At 40.0% G+C, this 22,867-nt stretch overlaps 1 protein-coding gene across 1 annotated transcript in view; it reads left to right on the top strand.

Moving 5' to 3' along the window:
- Positions 1 to 20,221, top strand: part of LOC127359481 (NACHT, LRR and PYD domains-containing protein 12-like) — a 126,169-nt gene extending 105,948 nt beyond the window's left edge. Inside the window, exons 14-19 of the mRNA XM_051393286.1 lie at positions 1,033 to 1,206; positions 15,262 to 15,435; positions 15,799 to 15,972; positions 18,212 to 18,385; positions 18,887 to 19,060; positions 19,271 to 20,221. Coding sequence (XP_051249246.1) covers positions 1,033 to 1,206; positions 15,262 to 15,435; positions 15,799 to 15,972; positions 18,212 to 18,385; positions 18,887 to 19,060; positions 19,271 to 19,280 — 880 coding nt within the window. The 3' untranslated portion in view covers positions 19,281 to 20,221. The remainder of the gene's footprint in view (positions 1 to 1,032; positions 1,207 to 15,261; positions 15,436 to 15,798; positions 15,973 to 18,211; positions 18,386 to 18,886; positions 19,061 to 19,270) is intronic.
- Positions 20,222 to 22,867: the final 2,646 nt, after the last annotated feature.

Consider the following 22,867-nt stretch of genomic DNA (forward strand, 5'->3'; position numbering starts at 1 on the left):
AATTTTCAATTTTATTTGTATAGCGCCAATTCATAACAGAAGTTATCTCAGGACACTTTTCAAATAGAGCAGGTCTAGACCAAACTCCTTATAACATTAATTACAGAGACCCAACAGTACCACCATGAGCAAGACCTTGGAGACAAGGGCAAGGAAAAACTGCCTGTTAAAAGACAGAAACCTAGGACAGATCCTTCGGCTCTAGGTGGGTGGTCGTCTGTCTCGACCAGTTGGGGTGAGAGAGAGAGAGAGAGACAGAGACAGAGACAGACAGACAGACAGACAGACAGAGGTGCACAGCAGCAACAGTAGCAACAACTACACTAATAGTAGTGACTGATGATGATGAACATGAAGAAGATGATGACGACGACAACAGCAACGATGGGGCACAATGAGCAGTGACAATAGTAATAATAGTAACTGTTGTAATAATATTAATAATAATAATAATAATAATAATAATAATATCATCACTGATATTGGCAATTGTAGTCAAGCAGGACCATGGCAGGAGGCTCCACCAGGATCGATAAGAACCTGCGAGACGAGAAAGCACAAGAACTCCAGGGAAGAAGTGAAGTTAGTAACATGCATTAATGGAACATGAATGAGTGCAGAAAGAGAGAGGAAGAGAGGAGCTCAGTGCACCATGGGAAATCCCCCGATAGTCTAGGCCTATAGCAGCATAACTAAGGGATGGTTCAGGACTCACCTGATCCAGCCCTAACTATAAGCTTTATCAAAGAGGAATGTCTTAAGCCTACTCTTAAATGTGGTGAGGGTGTCTGCCTCCCGAACCACAACTGGAAGCTGGTTCCACAAGAGAGGAGCTTGGTAACTTGGTAACCAAAATTCAAAACAATATGTTCTAAGGTTTTTAATAATAGTTCTTCATCTTTACTGTAAAAGATAGGGGGGCTTAGTCCTGTTAGCCAGACAATAACAAATATATTCAATACTGGCTTTTCCCCAACATTTTTATTAATCTATAGGATGCTTTTAAACTTACATCATTTATTCTTTATTCAGATTGTGGAGCTGCAGTTTCTCAGAGATCAGCTGTGATTATCTGGCCTCAGCTCTGAAGTCCAACCCCTCCCATCTAATATATTTTTGGTTGGATAACAACAAGCTGCAGGATTCAGGAGTGAAGCTGCTGTGTGGTTTTCTGGAGAGTCCACACTGTAGACTGGAGACTCTGGGGTCAGACACCATTTTTTCCTTCTGTGCTGAGATTAATATGATGTGAAAGTTGTGCTGACAGTACAGTGCAGACATAAGGCTGATATTATACTGATCCACACTGAGTATCTTAATGCTAAAGTCTGTTTTCTTCTTCAGTGGTTTAGTCCATTGACTGTGGCAGAGCAATGTTGAGCTCCACATTTAAAACCTGAATATTACAAGAAGAATCTACACTGGATAATTCACTCTGAACCTCTTAAAGACTTTTTATCTTATATTCCACAACATGTTCTTTGTGAAAAAATAAATACGTGAATACAATAAATAAATAATCAATATTTTAACTATCAGACAATACCAAATATATTCAGTATTTTTTTGTTTTATGAATCCATATGATGTATCTAAACTAACATAATTCATTCTTTATTCAGATTGAGTGGCTGCAGTTTGTCAGAGATCAGCTGTGATTATCTGGTCTCAGCTCTGAAGTCCAACCCCTCCCATCTGAGAGAGCTGGACCTGAAAGGAAACAATCTGCAAGATTCAGGAGTGAAGCTGCTGTCTGACCTTGTGGAGAGTCCACACTGTAGACTGGAGACTCTGAGGTCAGTAGAGGGTTGGAGTCAGTCCATGCTGGTTTCAGCAGTATTGTACTAAACACAGTTAGTATCAAAGCAAAGATCCAGTATTTGCTGCTTTCCTCAGTGAAGCTGTGAGAGGAGGATGGTGACAGACTTCAGGGTTGGACAGAAAGACAGAGAAAGACTGTAAACACTGATTTATAACTTCTGTTGTCTGTCTTCTTCTCTCATCAGATGGAAGTGATCTCAGTCAGAGTGTGAGTGGTGAGGAAGGAGGTTGTGTTGGAGGATCAGCTGTGTCCTGATGATCCAGAGAGGTTGAAGCAGCAGCATCAGCTCTGACTGGGCCATGTTACTGGGAGGTAGAGTGGAGAGGAGAGCTTCATCCAGCAGTGACTGACAGAGGAATCACAACCAGTGGAGATGACTCTCAGTGCTGCAGTCTGAACTGCTCTGAGATCAGCTCCACTGTCAGACAAAATCCTAATATTCCAGATAGTTGTATAAAATGTGGAACAGAAAAAGGAACCATGTTTCATTGCATTTAGAAGTGTAAACACAGGTTTTTAGGAAACGAATATTGGACACAATCTCCAACATTATCCACAAAGACACACCTTTAGATCCAGAGCTTTACCTGATTCCAGCAGCACTGAGAACTGATGAAAGTAAGTTGGTAAATTTTTTGTCTAATTCAAGCAAAGCGTCTTATAGTTATATACTATAGGTAGATACTGCAAATACTTTTAAATTTAACACAATTTAAAAGAAAAAGTCACATTTTCTATAAAGTATGGGATTAATTTCTTACATGTGGAATCAAGACCTGAAAACTTTTCCTTAAATCTGAAATCTGAGATACATTTATCAACTAAGACTGACTGACACTCTTTTTTGTTTTCTCCTTTAAGTTATGTTGTTCTCTTTATGGTATATAGGTATATGTGTGTTTGTATTGAAGTTATTATCTACACTGATGGCTCTGAGCTCATGGATGAGTGAGTGGGGGGGGGGCAAGGGGGGTCTAAATGATTGAAACTTATTTTGAAAAGTATCATGTTATATTCAAAATCAATAAAGATATGTGATAGACAAACTCAGATATAAGGACAAACTTGAACAACATTCAGCAATATGAACACCAACTTACAGCGAACAATAATAAATCCAACATACAGTCACACACAGACCCCGCCTCATTCACCAGATCTCAACACTTTTTATGCCGACAAGTACAAGAGACCTCTGAGGACCTTTACTACTGCAGACACTCCCAACAAACAGCAGGAACAGGAAGCACATGGTCCAGATACACAGCTGAGGCTGGTTGGTACCCCTCCAACATCCACAGAGAACTGAGCTCCAGGTTTTTGTTTCTTTTTCTAAAATGATGGGGCTGTCATTCATGGGTACAAGCTCATACTTTTATTTGCTATTGAATGTGCAATACATTATAAAACTACACTAATAAAGCAGGCCCTCCATCCCTCTTCTTCCATCCCCCAACATGATGTCAAGAACAGGATATATTCCGGACCATGAGATTATTATTGTTGTTTTATTATTTATTCTAGTTGTTTTGTACAAATTAAAACTACCCCTTCATTTACACATAATATATTTGTTATTGTTGTTATTTTTTTGTTTGTAGCAGGTCTCTATGCTACTGTGGGTTCCTTCAGCACACAATCTGACAGCTCTGGTCCGTTGTACCACACAACTTTTATTAAATCGTAGCTGTCACCACAGACAACATACAACAACTTCATAAATCTCTCCCGCTCGCACTGTCCAGGTCCAGCACAATACTGCAATATAAGGAGAGAGTGATTACTCAATGAGTAGCTGCTGTGATCATCAACTCACCTGGCACTGCTCTCACAAGCCTTCCCCACACCTCTCTCTCCTGCAGCTGAGTGTAAACCACACCCAACTCCACAATGTTAAGTATGATGTTTGTAATGGAGACATTTTCAGAATATTGCGCATTCTTGACGTACTTGAACGTTGAAGTGGCCCTCCTGTGAGATACCAGCAGTGGCCCCAAGTCAATCTGAGTTTGAGAGTCCTGTAATAAATAAAATATATGTAGTGCCCCTAATGCTTACCCAAAGGAAGTAATAGTAGAGCAACTAACATCTACCTAGGTCCGAGGTGCGGTGCTTGTAATAATTCGAGTTAATATAGGGATTGAACAGTTGACAGTATTTATTGCCTCAGGCAATCCAACAATATGATCAGCAATTCACATGGAATGAAACTAAAAATAAAAAATCAAATAGAGCTCTTTCAAAAATAATAAAAGAAAATAAATAGTACTTTAAGGAGTCAGGTATTGAGTTCAGAGTTCAAGATTCAGTTCCTGATCCTTGTGCGTGTGTGCACTGATATACTACTACTACCCGGGTAGACTTAAAAGTGTGTACGCAGTCTTAACTGTTCCTGAGTGTGCAAACTAGTCCGATGTCCTCTGTGGATGGTCGTCCAGCAGGCCTCACCGCGTCCCCGACCCTCCACAGTCACTCTGGGCTGGGCTCGCCATCATTGGATCCTCTAGATTCTTTCTGTTAGCTCAAAAACCCAACCTGCACAAGTAGTGCCGAGTATTAAGTTACTCTGTTCTGTTCTTATTTCTAACATGAGACCTCATTAACTTGTTTTCTTAGTTAGTGCATCAATAGCCAATGACTAGAACATACTTTGTTTTTTTTTAATTATCTTTTTATTTATTTTTAACATTTCAGTAACATAACAGAAGAGAAAAAAAATACAAAATAAAATAAATAAATAAAATACAGCAAATTAAATCAAATCAGTCCATGGTCACAGATCACAGTTCATCCTTTGTGAATGTTATGGAAACATGCCAAACCCTGTTATGATATGGTAGTGTCAGAGGTCCATAAGCGGTTCCCATGTCCTTCGGAAGGCATCCCCCTTATTCTTTAGGGCGTATGTGTGTTCTTCCAGTCTTAAAGTTTCATTTAGGATTTGTTTAAACAGATTAAATGATGGGGGTCTTTGTTGATTCGAATTGAGCAAGATGCATTTCTTTGCTATATAAGGCGTTATGATAATCCTCTTCCTGCATGTGGTGTCCAGTGTCCTATCCAATTCCATACCAAAGAGGTACCGTGTTGGTGTAATGTCCAGCGGGGTTTTCACAATCTTAACAGTTAGATCATGTACCGCCTTCCAGAAATGTTTTAGAACATACTTTGTTGACAATGGAATGGATTACCAAATAAAATAGCAACTGGTATTTTAAGCACCAACAAATCTTAATCATGAATTTCTATATACCTCAACACTTGGTATTCTAACATTGACAAATTAATTATTTATCATCACTTTCTATATGCAACATTGTTTTAACTGTTCCATACACCATTTAATATTTTAGACTTTAAACATGAATTTTAATTGGAAGTATTTATGTATTTATCGTGTGCAATTTAATGAACAAAACCAGCTCCAACACAGTGTAGTTGGGTAACAATCATTAAAATATATAAACAGTTTAAAGCTGAATGATTTTAATATTAACACAAAATAAGTGCAATGCACCTTTAATATTTTACCCTGCTATGAGCTGTTCCTTAACCAAACTAACAATTGGCTTAGAAATTACATCAGCACTCCTTCAGCTGCATAATACAATTAAACACATTAACCAAAGCTGGCAATATGTGCTCTTTTCAGTATTAATACAATGATACAGTATGCACCAAAGTGTGTTGAAAACATTAAACAAGAGTCTTATAACTCTGAACTCCCACAGTGTTTTCTCTCATCACTTTGGCTAGCAACAGGCTAGAGTGCAAAATACACTCACAGCAGCTCAAGATATGCAAGTATGTTCTGCACAATAAACAAGCTTTCAGGTTTCAACCTTTCCCTCCCATAACGTGAGCAAACGCGTCTCTGTTTGTTCCATTTATTATTATTTTTTAAGTATATTTTGGGCTTTTATTGCCTTTATGATAGTGACAGCTGACGACAGACAGGAAGGGGGGCAGAGAGAGAGGGGATGACACGCGGCAAAGGGCCACAGGTCGGCTTCGAACCCTGGGCAGCTGCAGCAAGGACTCAGCCTCAGCGCCCTGTTTGTTCCATTTGGTCAAAGTGGTCTCACACATTTCTCCTGCTTTTGTTCTGACAGTATGAGGCTGAAGTGGAAATATCCACTTTTGTGTTTGTTTACCCAGTGGTACACACTGTGTTTAATCTGAGGAGGAGACTTGGCTGTTCTCCAATCAGATTGCAGGTGATCTGTCGCATCAGGACAGAGCCAATCTGCCATCCAGTCAACAAAAAGTCAAGAAGCAGAGAACCGGTTTTAATCAGTCGAGCTGAAAAGAAGAAACTACTGAAGACACGACTCTCTGATTTCACTTTGCGATGACGGAGGAGAAGCTGAAGTCCAAACTCCAACAGAGGGTGAGTGTTGATCAAACTGGTTGTTTAGATTGGTGTGTGCTTAATGTGGCCGAGTTCACTTGAGTAAATGCTTGTTGTCTGGACGGCACCCAGATCAAAATAAAAATATGGTAATAAAACTAATTAAAGAGAGAATTAAACAAATACAAATATACAGTGTATAGTGCACCCTTACAATAATGCCATCCTAAAAAAGACAAGCAGACAAACAGGAAGGTTTCCTCTAATCAGATGTAATGATGGATGAATGACAGCAGAGGAAAGATCTTTCAACACTGAGCTCATTAAAGTGCTTTACATAAGACACAGATACAACAGAATTCATGAAAAAAGAATAAACAGAAGAAGACAGTGCAGTATTGTAGAGTAAGACAAAGACCAAATTCTAATACAGTATTACTATTACCCAGTTCAAAATAAAAATATGGTAATAAAACAATTTAAAGAAAGAATTAAACAAATACAAATATACAGTGTATAGTGCAACTTTACATTAATGCCATCCTAAAAAAGAGTCATAAAATTAAAGTTGACACAGATGTCTGCAGTAAAATGTCTAAAGAAAGTAGTTTTCAGGGTTTGGGGGTCTGATCCCCTCTGGTTGTTCAAAGGATCTGAGACCATGATCAGGCTCACAGGGTGTTCAAAGATCCATTAGATATTCTGGTAAGTGATAGAAAAATAAAAATCAATCCTACTGTGTATAGGAAGCCAATACAGTGATGCTATGACGGTGTGATGAACCAGAAGTTAAAATGTCTCTAAAAGGCTGCAGACTCAGATTAGACATGTTGTCAGAATGAGTTCAGTCAACAACAAAGTGCTTCTACCTGTTTCTACCAGAGTGAGTCATTAAAGGAGAGAAATACAAAAGAAATGTTTTGGTCAGTGTAATCTGATACTTTCTGATTTGATCAGGATGAAACCTGGGCTAAAAAAGTACACACATGATTTTCTGTAAATGATAAGGGGAGGAACAACAACGACCAGGTGATACAGGTACATGACTGTACATGTTCAGTCTGTTAGAGTTCAGACTCCATTTTGAGTCGACAGAGCAGAAGGAAAGACAGGACTTCTGAGTCAAGGTGAGTGTTAATACAACATTATTATTGTTTTACTGTCAAAGTCTCTGATTCATCTGTGAATACAGTATGATTGGATAAATAATACACAATAAACTCAACCTTAACTCAAGATAACAAGGCACAGTGCTGTGTGTGTGTATGTGTCTCAGTCAGTGTTACTGGTTCTCTCTCAGTCTGAATATACTCACAAACAGACGTGTACACAGAGAGCTGTGGACACTGTGGTAGTAGTTCTGTTTATACTGTTTTCTGCAGTCTGCTTGGTGGACGTGTTCCTCACAGTGTAGTGATCGTGCAAATTGAAGGAACACGGATGTTCACACAGAGTCTACTCGTACACCCTCTGATGACAATATTAATGTTACTGGGACCCTCGTGTACTGTATGCATATAATTCCTGCATCAGACTGACTGAAGTCTAGACCTGCTCTATTTGAAAAGTGTCCTGAGATAACTTCTGTTATGAATTGGTGCTATACAAATAAAATTGAATTGAATTGAATTGAATTGAATTGAATTGAATTGAATTGAATTGAAGTCCAGAAGATGAGGGATCAGTGACAGTAGCTTTGTTTTATGGGGTTGAATTTTATAGTTAATACATTTTCTGCTACTTCAGGTACACATGGGACAATAACACAACTCAGTAAAACATTATCACTAAGTACAGCCTCAGTTAAAGCCTAGCAATGGTCTGTTTGATGATCTTTTATTAAACTGTACACACAGTCAATATATTGTGTTATAACCCTGTAGATACAATAAATGTTGGTCCAATAGATCAGGATCACTGTTAGATATTAAAATACCTGTTTGTCTTCTTCGTCTTCATGTTGGACGACTTGCATGAACTACATATTTGTCTCAACGCTCTCTGAAGTGCAGAAGATGAGTGACTGTGTGGAGGAAGAGGAGGACAGAGCAGAGTCTCCAACGTCCAGATATCTGTCTATGAAGAGTGATTGGTCTAAAGATTTTAATCCACACTTCAGTAATGAACCTGAACCCTCAGACACACAGTAAGAGAACTACCAGTTACTGTTTAACCAACAAACTATCAGTAACAGCAATGTGTGTATAGAGAACTGTGTATTTTTGATAATTTCACACTGATTCACATGAAATTAATAAAAACATCTCGTTTCCAGAAGTCAGTACCACCAACAGAGAGCAGAGTCTCCAATGTCCAGCTGTCTGTCTATGAAGAGTGATTGGTCTAAAGATTATAATCCACAATTCATTAATGAACCTGAACCCTCAGACACACAGTAAGATAACTGCTACTAACTTCAGTTTCTATCATTATATTATCACCATTATATGATTGTATTTGTCCAAATATAAGACAATATTTATTTCTAGAAATTACATTTGAAACAGTGGGGTTGTATTATACTCGAGGACTAGACAATCACATATTAACAACAGCAGATATTCTTTTTAAATGGACCGATGTGACAGTGGCTCCTACACAGAGTGATGCATTATGGGTTGTTTGTAGCCTTAATGTTGTTGGCAGGCGAGTTACTTCAAGTTCAAGTACTTCATCTTTTATTTTTTACAAAGGAAAAGGCTCCATTGATGAGGACTATCTTTTAGATCAACAGAATCTCTGAGAAAGTTTCCCAACATCAGCAGTCTGAAATTGTTTCTGATCTTCAAAAAGCCTTTTTCCAAACACAGCTGTTGGAAAAGAGAGAGGCATCTTGTGATAAGTGTTGTCTGATACTCTGGCCAATATGGTAGAAGAGATTTTATTACCTGCTAATGAGGTTCTGTTCTGTGCTCCTGTTTGTTTGTTTGTTTGTTTGTTTGTCTATTAAGATTTTCCATTAAAATAAGTTTGTAGACTAAAATATTAGAATGCAAACTGCCCCACTGTGACTCAGTTAAACATCTTTATCAATAAAAGCAGAATGAAAATAACAGTTTGATCTCTTCAGGCTGCAGCTGCTGTCACATATTTTGGAGCAGATTGTTGTCTGAACAAGAAGACAATATCTCAGATATTGTGATTCAGTAAAAGCTCAACTCAGCTTTTTTACACTGAAATATAACTATGATTTCTGATCTGAGTGATTTTATTTTATCTCCCCAGAAAGAAGAAGAGGAGTCATGTGTCTGTGGAGGAGCAGCTGTCCTGCTGTGTTTTGTGTCAGGACGTCCTAAAGGATCCAGTCTCTACCAGCTGTGGACACTGGTTCTGCAGACAGTGCATCACCTCATACTGGGACCAGTCTGCTTCATCAGGAGACTCCTCCTGTCCCCAGTGTGGAAAACGATCCAGAAGTAAGAGTGTACATCTGTCTGCTGATGTCCTCATGTCATTGTCATGTAATTTGTTGTGTTATGCAGTGAATTTAAATATCATTAATTGAGAAACATTTTTATTGATCCAGATTCTGGTTCTCAGTTTAGTCTCAGAGTTTCTTCTCTTTCAGCAGATGGTGGTCTGCAGGAGGTTTTAGATGAACATAAGATCAGTCTGAAGACCAGATGTAAACATGTGACTGAAGGACCTGATGAAACAGGAAGTGGAACCCTCCTCAACAGGATCTACACTGAGCTCTACATCACAGAGGGACAGAGTGAAGAGGTTAATACCCAACATGAGGTGAGGCAGCTTGAGACAGCTTCCAAGATGGAGACCCTCCATGACACTCCAATCAAGTGCCACGAGATCTTTAAAGCCTTACCTGACCAACAGAGACACATCAGAGTGGTTCTGACGAACGGCGTCGCTGGCGTTGGAAAAACCTTCTCAGTGCAGAAGTTCACTCTGGACTGGGCAGAGGGCTTGGAAAACCAAGATGTCAGTCTGGTGGTTCTGCTTTCGTTCAGGGAGCTGAACCTGATCAAAGATGAGCAGTACAGTCTTCTCACACTGCTCCATGTTTTCCATCAAACATTACAGAAGGTCACAGCAGAGAAGCTCGCTGTCTGTAAACTTTTGTTCATCTTTGACGGCCTGGATGAAAGCAGACTTTCACTGGATTTCCACAACAATGAGGTTGTGTCTGACATCACACAGAAGTCTTCAGTCAACGTGCTGTTGACAAACCTCATCAAGGGCAATCTGCTTCCCTCGGCTTTCGTCTGGATAACTTCCAGACCTGCAGCAGCCAATCAGATCCCTCCTGAATGTGTTGACAGGGTAACAGAAGTACGAGGCTTCACTGACGCCCAGAAGGAGGAGTACTTCAGGAGGAGATTCAATGAAGAAGATCTGTCCAACAGGATCATCTCACACATCAAGATCTCCAGGAGCCTCCACATCATGTGTCTAATCCCAGTGTTCTGCTGGATCACTGCTACAGTTCTGGGTCACATGTTGAATACAGACCAGAGAGGAGAGCTGCCCAAGACCCTGACTGACATGTACTCACACTTCCTGCTGGTTCAGACAAAGAGGAAGAAGCAGAAGTATGATGAGGGACATAAGAAGAGTCCACAGGAGCTGATGGAGGCTGACAGGGAAGTTCTTCTGAAGCTGGGGAGGCTGGCGTTTGAACAGCTGGAGAAAGGAAACATCATGTTCTACCAAGAAGACCTGGAGCAGTGTGGTCTTGATGTCACAGAGGCCTCGGTGTACTCAGGAGTTTGTACAGAGATCTTCAAAAGAGAGAGTGTGATCTTCCAGAAAACAGTCTACTGCTTTGTTCATCTGAGCATTCAGGAGTTTCTGGCTGCAGTCTACATGTTCCACTGTTACACCAACAGGAACACAGAGGTATTGAAGGACTTCCTAAAAGACTACAGCAAGGACACAAAACCAAAGACTCTTCTAGAGAAGATTTCAATTTTTTTTAGATATGATGATAGCTTTGGCCCATCCCTGGATGAGTTCCTGTATAAAGCCATGGAGAAATCCCTGAAAAGTGAAAATGGTCATCTGGACCTGTTTGTTCGCTTCCTTCATGGCCTCTCTCTGGAGTCCAACCAGAGACTTTTAGGAGGCCTGCTGGGTCAGACAGATAACAGTCCAGAAATCATCCAGAGAGCCATCAACAACCTGAAGGAGATGAACAGTGATGATATCTCTCCTGACAGAAGCATCAACATCTTCCACTGTCTGATGGAGATGAACGACCACTCAGTCCATCAGGAGATCCAAGAGTTCCTGAAGTCAAGGAACAGATCAGAGAAGGAACTCTCTGAGATCCACTGCTCAGCTCTGGCCTACATGCTGCAGATGTCAGAGGAGGTTCTGGATGAGTTGAACCTGAAGAAGTACAACACATCAGTCCAGGGACGACAGAGACTGATTCCAGCTGTGAGGAACTGCAGAAAGGCTGTGTAAGTCCAGATGTGATTAACATTATAAAGTAGTGTAAATTAGTTGTTAATATAATCTTTTTTTCAGCAGTGATGAATATTTATGTGCTCTTTACAACTGAGTTGATCCAGACTGTGGATAGCTAGTTAGCAGCCAAATACCAGATTAAAACAATTAAAATAAACCAGAGATAATACATTTCAGAGCTGTGGAACTGGAACAGGAGCCGATCAACTGATTGATCATTCTCTCATGGAAATTCTTCCCAAAGTTGAGAGGTGCTAAGTCTCTGAAGAACTTTCAAGCCGGTGTGATAATCAAGTCACTTTAATTCATGCTGCATGGAGAGAAGGTCACGTCGTGGATGTTCTCTCCCGACTTCCAAAATGCTCTCCCTTATATACATTTCAGTGCATCTCATTACATCACAAACAATGAAACCCCCTGTGTGTCTTGCAAATGTTACTCCTGTAAATCCAGGTCTCTCTCACCAAATGGTCCTTTGATGTGTGACTTCCCCCTGGCTCTTCCTATCATAAACTCAACCTTTTGACCAGGGGCACATCTATTTTATTACCCCCAAATCCTGTTTCTCTCCCACAATTCTCTCGTGATTTCTCTTTAATTTAAATCCCAAATGTTAGTATCATTTGTTACAGCCCTAACTAATAGTACAAATTAATTACTTTACTTTTCATTAAGTATTAGTAGCAGTCATGTTCTCAGTAATGTTTTACAGATCCCTGTTTGAAGTTTTGTATTCAATAAAGTTAGAAATATAGAAAACAAAAAAACCCATCTTCCATCTTGAAGTTAGGGGATGTACGACCATGATTTCAACTTTGTCAATCATGAACAAGGCCAGGTGTGGGCGGTCCTCAGTTACGTCCATATTGACCATACACGGTCTGGCCATATACTAGGTTTCAACCTCCTCTTTTTAATCTATTTCTAAATTTCACATTATTTATTACCTCCACCAAGGAGGGTGTGTTTTCAGTGCTGCTTGTTTGTTTGTTTGTCAACAGGATTACTGAAAAACTATTGCCCAAAATGTCATTTAACTTGGTAGAAGGGTGTACTCTTCGTTAACAAGCAATACAGGTCAATTATAATACAGAGATATGTAGAGGATGTACTTTTGTATTATTTGTACTTATTTGCATAGACTGACTTTTGGCCTTGGAGGAAGTCTCCGCTCTCAAATTGTCCTTTCAGTTTTATTTAAATTGAGTATGTAACTGACACTGTGGCCAAGGGATATTATGGGATGATCTTGAATGCTATAACATAGTGATTTGGTAAAGAATAGTCATCACATCAGTGAACTGATTCAGTACACAACAATATCTATCTAAGGTTTATTAATATTATATCATACATTACATTTTACTTATGAATGTTTCATGTTAAAGAGGAAATTTGTGTTACACAGTGTTGTTTTTAAGTCTTTTCTTATATTCTGTTACTGACAAGAAGAGTAGTAGCAAGAAGGGCACAGCTCCCACCAATAACAGAGGTCTGATCTATATATAAGAGCAGAGGGGTAGAATTCAGACTTTTAAAGAGATCTTATATGCACAAAAGGTCAGTTTTTAATTCTGATGTACTGTTAAAATCTTCCTGATGACATTATGTTGAAAACAATGAAACCTTATTGGTTTGTTGTCGGACGCTCAGAAAAGAATCATGACAAAGAGAGACCATCCTTCCCAACAGTAACTGTACACTGAGTTGTAAAAATGTCTTTCAAATCAAGATGACCTCATGCTATCTCTGTAGAGACAGACATGGGATCAGATCACACTGACAGACTGTGGACATTATGGTTGTTGTGAATTATTTGATGTCACTGAATAATTTAATTCTTGTTTACTTTAAAAACTGTGTGAAAATGTCTTTTACTTTTTAATAGTAATAATTCATTACTGTTACTTTAGATAGATAGATAGATAGATAGATAGATAGATAGATAGATAGATAGATAGATAGATAGATAGATAGATAGATAGATAGATAGATAGATAGATAGATAGATAGATACTCTATTTATCCCGAGGGAAATTCAAGGACCATGGTCCATGATAATCGAAAATGCTTTTCTTTTGAAGCGCAGGGAAGAATCCTGTTGAGTGTTTGTAGCTAGCTCTGGTGTGGACATAAATATGATGCAAAAGTCTGCTTTGTTTATGTTTGTCTCATCTTTTCTTTTGCTGCAGCATATTGACATGTAAAATGTTTAGTTTGAAGGACAACTGTTTTGGTCATTATTTAAGGCTTCCACTACACATTAATGGAATCCTAAATGTAACCATATTTTGTCTCCCTTCGTCTGCAAGATGAAAGCCAAAAAAAATATTAAAAGTCTTCAGGTATGAGAGAGAGTGATGAGAATGATTGTTTCATGTCAAACACAGTGAGATAAGATTATCTGAACCACTGATGTGAAAAGCAAATGTTCATCAAAACAGGAAATGTCAAATTGTTAAAATCCATAAAGTAAATATAAAGTGTGTCTTTCATAATAATGTATTTTCTAATATGTGTCATTACAGACTTTCTGACTGTAGACTCTCAGAGACTCACTGGAAAGTTGTGGCCTCAGCTCTGAAGTCCAACCCCTCCCATCTGAGACATCTGGACCTGAGTAAGAACAAGCTGCAGGATTCAGGAGTGAAGACACTGTCTGCTGGACTGCAGAGACCAAACTGTAGACTGGAGACTCTGAGGTCAGTTCACTGACTGTAGTGCATGCAGTTTTGTGTCTTTCCAAATGACTCAACAGTTGGTACAGTAACAAAAAGTATAGAAATGAAATGTTTGACAGGAGAGCCTCCACAGACTCACATTGTGGTCCATCAGTCAGTGAAGATGATGTCAGTACTGATGAGGCTGTAGAGTGTGTGAGGGATATGAATGAGGTTGTTGAAGATCTGATGACAGCAGAAAAAAACAGGCTGCAGAGAGTTTGAGCTTCTGTATAAACAGAGAGAAAGAGACAGCTTAGATAAAGAAAAGAAAGACATGAATGCAAAGCTCAGTAAAGATGAAGTTATTACTGTGATGATATGATCATCACGGTATCAGAAGCTGATTGATTGATCTGTTGGTTGATAGATGTTTTTAGACACCAGCTCAGCAAGTGCAGTGAGTGCTAACATAGAAGAAAAGGTATTATAACACAATAAAGCCCTGAAGCTTATTTGCATTATGATTTCTTTGGGTATTGGGGTGTACAGGAGAGAGTTAAAGACAGCAGCTTTGATATGGCAAGAATCACACAAAAAACATTTAATCAAAAACAATCATTCAAAACAATACAATGCAATACAATCACAGGTGGGTACACCCTACTCGTCACTCAATTAATAAATTTAATTCAAAGTCTGTCAGAAATAAATACATCAATATACCAACATTTCTTCACAGCCCTCTCAGCAGATTAAATACAAATAAAAAGCATGTTATTGATCATTGTTGACATGAATAGGTGTATGAATGTTGACATTTGGATGATGTCTGTAGAAGGCTGACATTACAATGATCCACAATAACACAATGACAAAGGATTAAAGAAAAGCTAATTGATTAGGACATAGTAATGTTGATCTACACCTTTAAAACCTGAACACATCTGATTGGATTATGAAGTGATTTTATTCAACATAATTTATTCTTTATTCAGTTTGAGTGGCTGCAGGTTGTCAGAGATCAGCTGTGATTATCTGGTCTCAGCTCTGAAGTCCAACCCCTCCCATCTGAGAGAGCTGAACCTGAGTAACAACAATCTGCAGGATTCAGGAGTGAAGCTGCTGTGTGGTTTTCTGGAGAGTCCACACTGTAGACTGGAGACTCTGAGGTCAGACACCATTTTTTACTTTTTAATTAATATGATGTGAAAATTGTGCTGACAGTAAAGTGCAGACATAAGGCTGATATTATACTGATCCACACTGAGTATCTTAATGCTAAAGTCTGTTTTCTTATTCAGTATTTGCTGTTTCCAACATTATTATGAAGCTATATGATGTTTATACTGACTGAATAGTTTAAACTGAAGATACTTTGATTTTATGACTCCACTATTCCTAGACTAGATGTCTTTTTTTTCCTAAACTTGTACATTCTAAACCTTCTTCAGCTCTGAACAGATTATTAAACACTGAATGATTTCAAGCAGGAACTTTGTCTTTTAAACTAACATCTTTTATTCTTCATTCAGATTGAGGGGCTGCAGGTTGTCAGAGATCAGCTGTGATTATCTGGTCTCAGCTCTGAAGTCCAACCCCTCCCATCTGAGAGTGCTAAACCTGAGTTACAACAAGCTGCAGGATTCAGGAGTGAAGCTGCTGTGTGATTTTCTGGAGAGTCCACACTGTAGACTGGAGACTCTGAGGTCAATTCACTGACTCTCTGTTACTGTTGTAGATCTGATATGTTTAATTAACAATTTAACCTAATTTATGTTCATACATAACCTACATTCATGAAGTTGTAAATTTCCTTTCGTTCATATTTTAATGTTTGTTGAACTAAATTTAGTCTGCAGTCACAAAGACTTCTGTTTGTTAAAGAAACTGTAGAAAATGTCCACTGTTAGTTGTTAAAGTAAATGAATGTTTATAATTGTTTGTAAATGGTCACATCTGGATACAGAAGATCCTCTGAACTAATATTTGTTTTAAACTGATCAAGTTTACTGAAGGAGAAATATTTCTTTGGTTTCTGTTGACACACACACACACACACACACACACACACACACACACACACACACACACACACACACACACACACACACACACAGGTCAAAGCATGTTTCCAAATGCAGCTGTTTAAAGGATCAATACAGTATTGATCCTCTAATTACAGAACTGACTGAGATCATCATTATCATCATCTTCATCCGCTTATCAAGGATTGGGTCGCAGGTGTAGTAAGTCTAGTAGAGGACCCCGAACTTCCCTTTCCCTGGCCACATCGACCAACTCTGAATGGGGGATCCCGAGGCGTTCCCAGGCTAGATATAGTAGAGATATAATCTCTCCACCGGGTCCTCGGTCCGCCCCGTGGCCTCCTCCCAGCTGGACGTGCCAGGAACACCTCCCTCGGGAGGCGCCCTGGAGGCATCCTTACCAGATGCCCGAACCATCTCAGCTGGCTCCTTTCTACGTGAAGAAGCAGCGGCTCTACTCCGAGTCCCTCACGGATGACGGAGCTTCTCACCCTATCCCCAAGGAAGACGCCGGCCACCCTCCTGAGGAAACCCATTTCGGCCGCTTGTACCCATCATTTCGCTTTTTTCGGTCACGACCCATCTCTCATGACCATAGGTGAGGGTAGGAACAAAGATAGACGGGTAGATCGAGAGCTTTGCCTTTCGGCCCCGCCACTTTTTCGTGACAACAGTGCGATAAAGCGGCCACAATACTGCCCCTGCTGCCCCAATTCTCCGGCCAATCTTCTGCTTCATTCTACCCTCACTTGTGAACAAAACCCAGAGGTACTTGAACTCCTTCACTTGGGGTAAGGACTGACTGAGATCAGCAGCATGTTATTGATCAGTGTTGACATTCAATTCAATTCAATTCAATTTTATTCGTACAGCACCAATTCACAACAGAAGTTATCTCAGGACACTTTTCAAAAAGAGCAGGTCTAGACCGAACTCCTTATAACATTATTTACAGAGACCCAACAGTACCACCATGAGCAAGCACTTGGCAACAGGGGCAAGGAAAAACTGCCTGTTAAAAGCCTGACACCTAGGACAGACCCTTGGGCTCTAGGTGGGTGAGCGTCTGTCTCGACCAGTTGGGGTGAGAGAGAGAGAGAGACAGACAGACAGCAACAAGAGTATTGGCAATGGCAGTCAAGCAGGACCATGGCAGGAGGCTCCACCAGGATCGATAAGAACCTGCGAGACGAGAAAGCACAAGAACTCCGGGGAAGAAGTGAAGTTAGTAACATGCATTAATGGGACATGAATGAGTGCAGAAAGAGAGAGGAATAGAGGAGCTCAGTGCACCATGGGAAATCGCCCAATAGTCTAGGCCTATAGCAGCATAACTAAGGGATGGTTCAGGACTCACCTGATCCAGCCCTAACTATAAGCTTTATCAAAGAGGAATGTCTTAAGCCTACTCTTAAATGTGGTGAGGGTGTCTGCCTCCAGAACCACAACTGGAAGCTGGTTCCACAGGAGAGGAGCTTGGTAACAGAAGGCTCTGGCTCCTGTTCTACTTTTAGAGACTATAGGAACCACAAGTAGCCCAGCATTCAGAGAACGTAGTGTTCTAGAGGGGTAATAGGGTACTATGAGCTCTTTAAGATATGAAGGGGGCTGACCATGAAGAGCTTTATAGGTGAGGAGGAGGATTTTAAATTCCATTCTAAATCTAAATTCTAAAGACATGAATAGGTGTATGAATGTTTTGCTGACATTTGGATGATGTCTGTAGAAGGCTGACATTATGATGATCCACAATAACACAATGACAAAGTCACTCTACTCATTTTAGAGAAAAGCTCAATGATTAGGACATAGTAATGTTGAGCTTCACATTTAGAACCTGAACACATCTGATTGGATTATGAAGTGATTTTAATGAATATAACTATATCTTTTTATTCAGATTATGGAACTGCAGTTTGTCAGAGATCAGCTGTGCTTCTCTGGCCTCAGCTCTGAAGTCCAACCCCTCCCATCTGAGATATCTATGGCTGAGTAACAACAATCTGCAGGATTCAGGAGTGAAGCTCCTGTGTGATTTTCTGGAGAGTCCACACTGTAGACTGGAGACTCTGAGGTCAGACACTGAGTATCTTAATGCTAAAGTCTGTTTTCTTCTTCAGTGGTTTAGTCCATTGACTGTGGCAGAGCAATGTTGAGCTCCACATTTAAAACCTTCATATAACAAGAAGAATCTACACTGGATAATTCACTCTGAACCTCTTAAACTCTTGACTTCCATTTTATATTCCACATCAAGGTTTGATTTTTTAAAAATCAAATAAATAAAAAATCTCTATTACAACTATCAGACAATAACAAATATATTCAGTATTTGTTGTTTCCAACATTGTTATGAAGCTATATGATGTTTATACTGACTGAATAGTTTAAACTGAAGTTGCTTTGATTTTATGACTCCACTATTCCTAAAAGAAATATTGTAGATGTCTTTTGTTCACATTTTCTAAACTTGTACATTCTAAACCTTCTTCAGCTCTGAACAGATTATTAAACACTGAATGATTTCAAGCAGGAACATTGTCTTCTAAACTTACGTAATTTATTCTTTATTCAGAGTGAGGGGGTGCAGTTTGTCAGAGATCAGCTGTGATTATCTGGTCTCCGCTCTGAAGTCCAACCCCATCTATCTGAGAGAGCTGAACCTGAGTGACAACAATCTGCAGGATTCAGGAGTGAAGCTGCTGTCTGATCTTGTGGAGAGTCCACACTGTAGACTGGAGACTCTGAGGTCAGTAGAGGGTTGGAATCAGTCCATGCTGGTTTCAGCAGTATTGTACTAAACACAGTTAGTATCAAAGCAAAGATCCAGTATTTGCTGCTTTCCTCAGTGAAGCTGTGAGAGGAGGATGGTGACAGACTTCAGGGTTGGACAGAAAGACAGAGAGAGACTGTAAACACTGATTTATAACTTCTGTTGTCTGTCTTATTCTCTCCTCAGCTGGAAGTGATCTCTGTCAGAGTGTGAGTGGTGAGGAAGGAGGTTGTGTTGAAGGATCAGCTGTGTCCTGATGATCCAGAGAGGTTGAAGCAGCAGCATCAGCTCTGACTGGGCCATGTTACTGGGAGGTAGAGTGGAGAGGAAAGCTTCATCCAGCAGTGACTGACAGAGGAATCACAACCAGTGGAGATGACTCTCAGTGCTGCAGTCTGAACTGCTCTGAGATCAGCTCCACTGTCAGACACAATGTCAAGTCCACCATCATCCCTGTGTGTTCCTCTGGATGTGACAGAGTATCATCAGTGTATCTGGACTGCTCTGCTGCTGCTCTGTCCTTCTACACAGTCTCTGCAGACACACTGAGACTCCTCCACTCCTTCTGCTCCACACTCAACCACCTCCTCCACCTGGAACCTCCACCTGGATTTTATTCTTTTCATTCATTCACATTTCTTGTTCTATCGATAACACTGACTGTAAAAGTGTTGCACTACACTCTGGTGGTGACAACAGACTCACCTTCACCCGGAAGAACCTTCTACATTTCTGTAAAATAAAATATCCATTGGTATGTCTTCATTAGGGTTTAATGACCTGAAAATACTCATTGTTGTGTTGTAGTTACCTTAGAATGAGCCGAACAAACCAAACACAATTTTAACGGCCACCGTAGTTCCTCTTTTGTGCTTAGAAGTGGAGGGCAACTGCAGTACACCACCAGATGCCAAATCTTACACTCTGCCCCTAAAATCTCCCTATTGCCCATGTGCAACTGCTGCTGCTAATATTTGTACTATTTGTGTTATCTGTTGTTTGTGGGTTCTTACTGTTTGTGGATTCTTACTGTTATTTGCTACTGTATTTATACTGTTTTTTCCCTATCCACTTTGCTGCTGCAACATTGGAATTTCCCCATTGTGGGACAAATAAAGGAATATCTTATATCTTAAAGACCACAGGAGAAACAACAGAGATTTCACCAAAAACTGGAACAGAGGGGATAACAGAAGATATCAAACCTTTACAAAGATAACACATCTATTTAAATATTTCCAAATATGTAGTGTAATTCAGGCTAGGTGCAGTCATACCAATGCCCTCATTTACGTATCACTGAAGAACTGGTAACGTCAGATCTCTGTGCTAAAGGAAAGATCTCAGTTATATATATAGGTAATTGGCAGGAATGTTCACAGACTCTTCAGATCTTCAGAAAAATATTACAGAGCAGGAATGGGAAAATACTTTTTATAAAGCACAAACATTGTCTATTAATTAACGGGTTGAGGGGGGTCTAAATGATGTAACAAACTTATTTTGAAAAGTGTCATGTTATATTCAAAATCAATAAAGATATGTGATAGACAAACTCAGATATCAGGACAAACGTGAACAACATTCAGCAATATGAACTCCAACTTACAGCGAACAATAATAAATCCAACATACCGTCACTCACAGACCCCGCCTCATTCACCAGATCTCAACACTTTTTATGCCGACGAGTACGAGAGACCTCTGAGGACCTTTACTAGGTTAAGATTGCTGTTCATCAAACTCAACCTAGTTAGCTGTGTTTACCTACCTTGAACAATGGTTTTGGTTGTAGATCAGCTGTAACCAAACCAACAAACTACAAGCTGAAGTCAGATCTGCTCTTCATCTGTTGTTCAATCTCATATCAGACACCCTTCTATGATCACTGCTGTGTGTGTGTGTGTGTGTGTGTGTGTGTGTGTGTGTTGTTTGACAGTCTAATAGCAGACACACACTCATTTTCCTGCATCTACAGCTCACTGAAGGACAAAGAATTTGGTTTAAACAGGATTTTGTGCAGTGTGTGTTTGATACTACCACTAGGGGGCGACACTGACTCAATCTGCAAGTCTTCCAGTTCCTGTACTTCTGTGAGTAACTGGCCTCAGAGTTTGGATGTGAACTGTTAATTTACTGCAGACACACAACAAACAGCAGGAACAGGAAGCACATGGTCCAGATACACAGCTGAGGCTGGTTGGTACCACTCCAACATCCACAGAGAACTGAGCTCCAGGTTTTTGTTTCTTTTTCTAAAACTAGTGCAGTGCCCGTAGGAAGTATGTATTGCTATAGAAAATTCAGAGGTTAAGTAGCTTTTTCATGAATGGCCAAATGAGGTTGTGTTTGAAGGTGGGACGTCAGGGACATTTAGGTTTGTTGTGAAATGTGTAGATTGATAACTATTGTGTTTTCATATAATTTGGCTTTTAGCAAGGACACTGTAGGGAGTTGAACCCCATTCCACTAATGTGAAAGTACCACACCTCATGGTCAGAGCATATAAATTCTGAAAGAACAAAGTGAACTACATCTGAAATGGGATGAAACCTGGCAGCATAAACAGACTAACTTGTGGCATAGCCTACTAAATGAACTGGGCAGGACATATTATTTAGCCCTGTAATATAGGCTAGCATACATCAGAGAGAGAGAGAGAGAGAGAGAGAGAGAGAGAGCGAGAGCAATGGCAGTAAGGGTTTCCACATCAAAAAAATGTTTTGAAACTACCAAAATGATGAGGATCCAAAATGAGTAGTGGAAGTGTGAAGAAGCAGAGAGTGGGGACAGGGACAGAAGCCCCATTCACACTGCCGTCTGCATGCAGGGATCCAGCGCCAATTCTCCGCACCCTCCTCCTGATTCTGTGGGAAAGTTTCAGATGCGGCGAGGGGGGAAATGTCGCTCCGTCCCTGATCCGTGTCAGGGACGCAGGAGCGAGGGTGTGTCGGTCAGGCAGTCTGATAACTGCACAGGTCTCTCACTCAACTTAATAAAGAGAAATGTCCCACAAAGCAACGTTACAGGACCAAACAACAGTAACGTAGTAACTGTAACTGTCTTTGGAAACTTATATGAGGAAAAAAAACGTGGAGAAGCTGTCCTCCTGTCTGTCCTCCCGCCTGTCCTACCCACTCTTCGTCATATTTCTCCCCGAAAAACAGCATCTGTCACCGGCGAAAAACTCACGGAGTGTATGCATGATCAAAACTCACCGCGACCGCCAGCCCTCCGGACCGAGACATCAGTTTACTTTCCACCGGAAAACATTCTCCGTCTTGCGAGTGAGGGAGTCAGACAGCGTCCAGTTTACTGCTGGTCATTATGTAGAATTATGTAATTTAGAGGGAAAAACGTAACTTCGTCACTTTCCAGGATGTTTGGTGGGTCAGGATCTCAATCACTACACATTAGGGCTCTGCAGTGATTGGCTCTGCAGTGATTGGCTCTGCAGTGATTGGCTCTGCAGTGATTGGCTCTGCAGGGATTGGCTCTGGTGAGCACGTGGCTATGGTTGACAATGCTAGCGGAATTCTAAATAATTTATGAAATAATTTATTAACGGCTGTCATTCATGGGTAGAAGCTCATACTTTTATCTGCTATTGAATGTGAATGTGTAATACATTAATATTAAATAATAAAACTATACTAATAAAGAACAGAATATATTCCGGACCGCAAGATTATTATTGTTGTTTTATTATTTATTCTAGTTGTTTCGTACAAATTAAAACTACCCCTTCATTTACACATAAAATATTTGTTATTGTTGTTATTA

Source organism: Dicentrarchus labrax, unplaced genomic scaffold (genome assembly GCF_905237075.1).
Source record: "Dicentrarchus labrax unplaced genomic scaffold, dlabrax2021, whole genome shotgun sequence".
Lineage (NCBI taxonomy): Eukaryota > Metazoa > Chordata > Actinopteri > Moronidae > Dicentrarchus > Dicentrarchus labrax.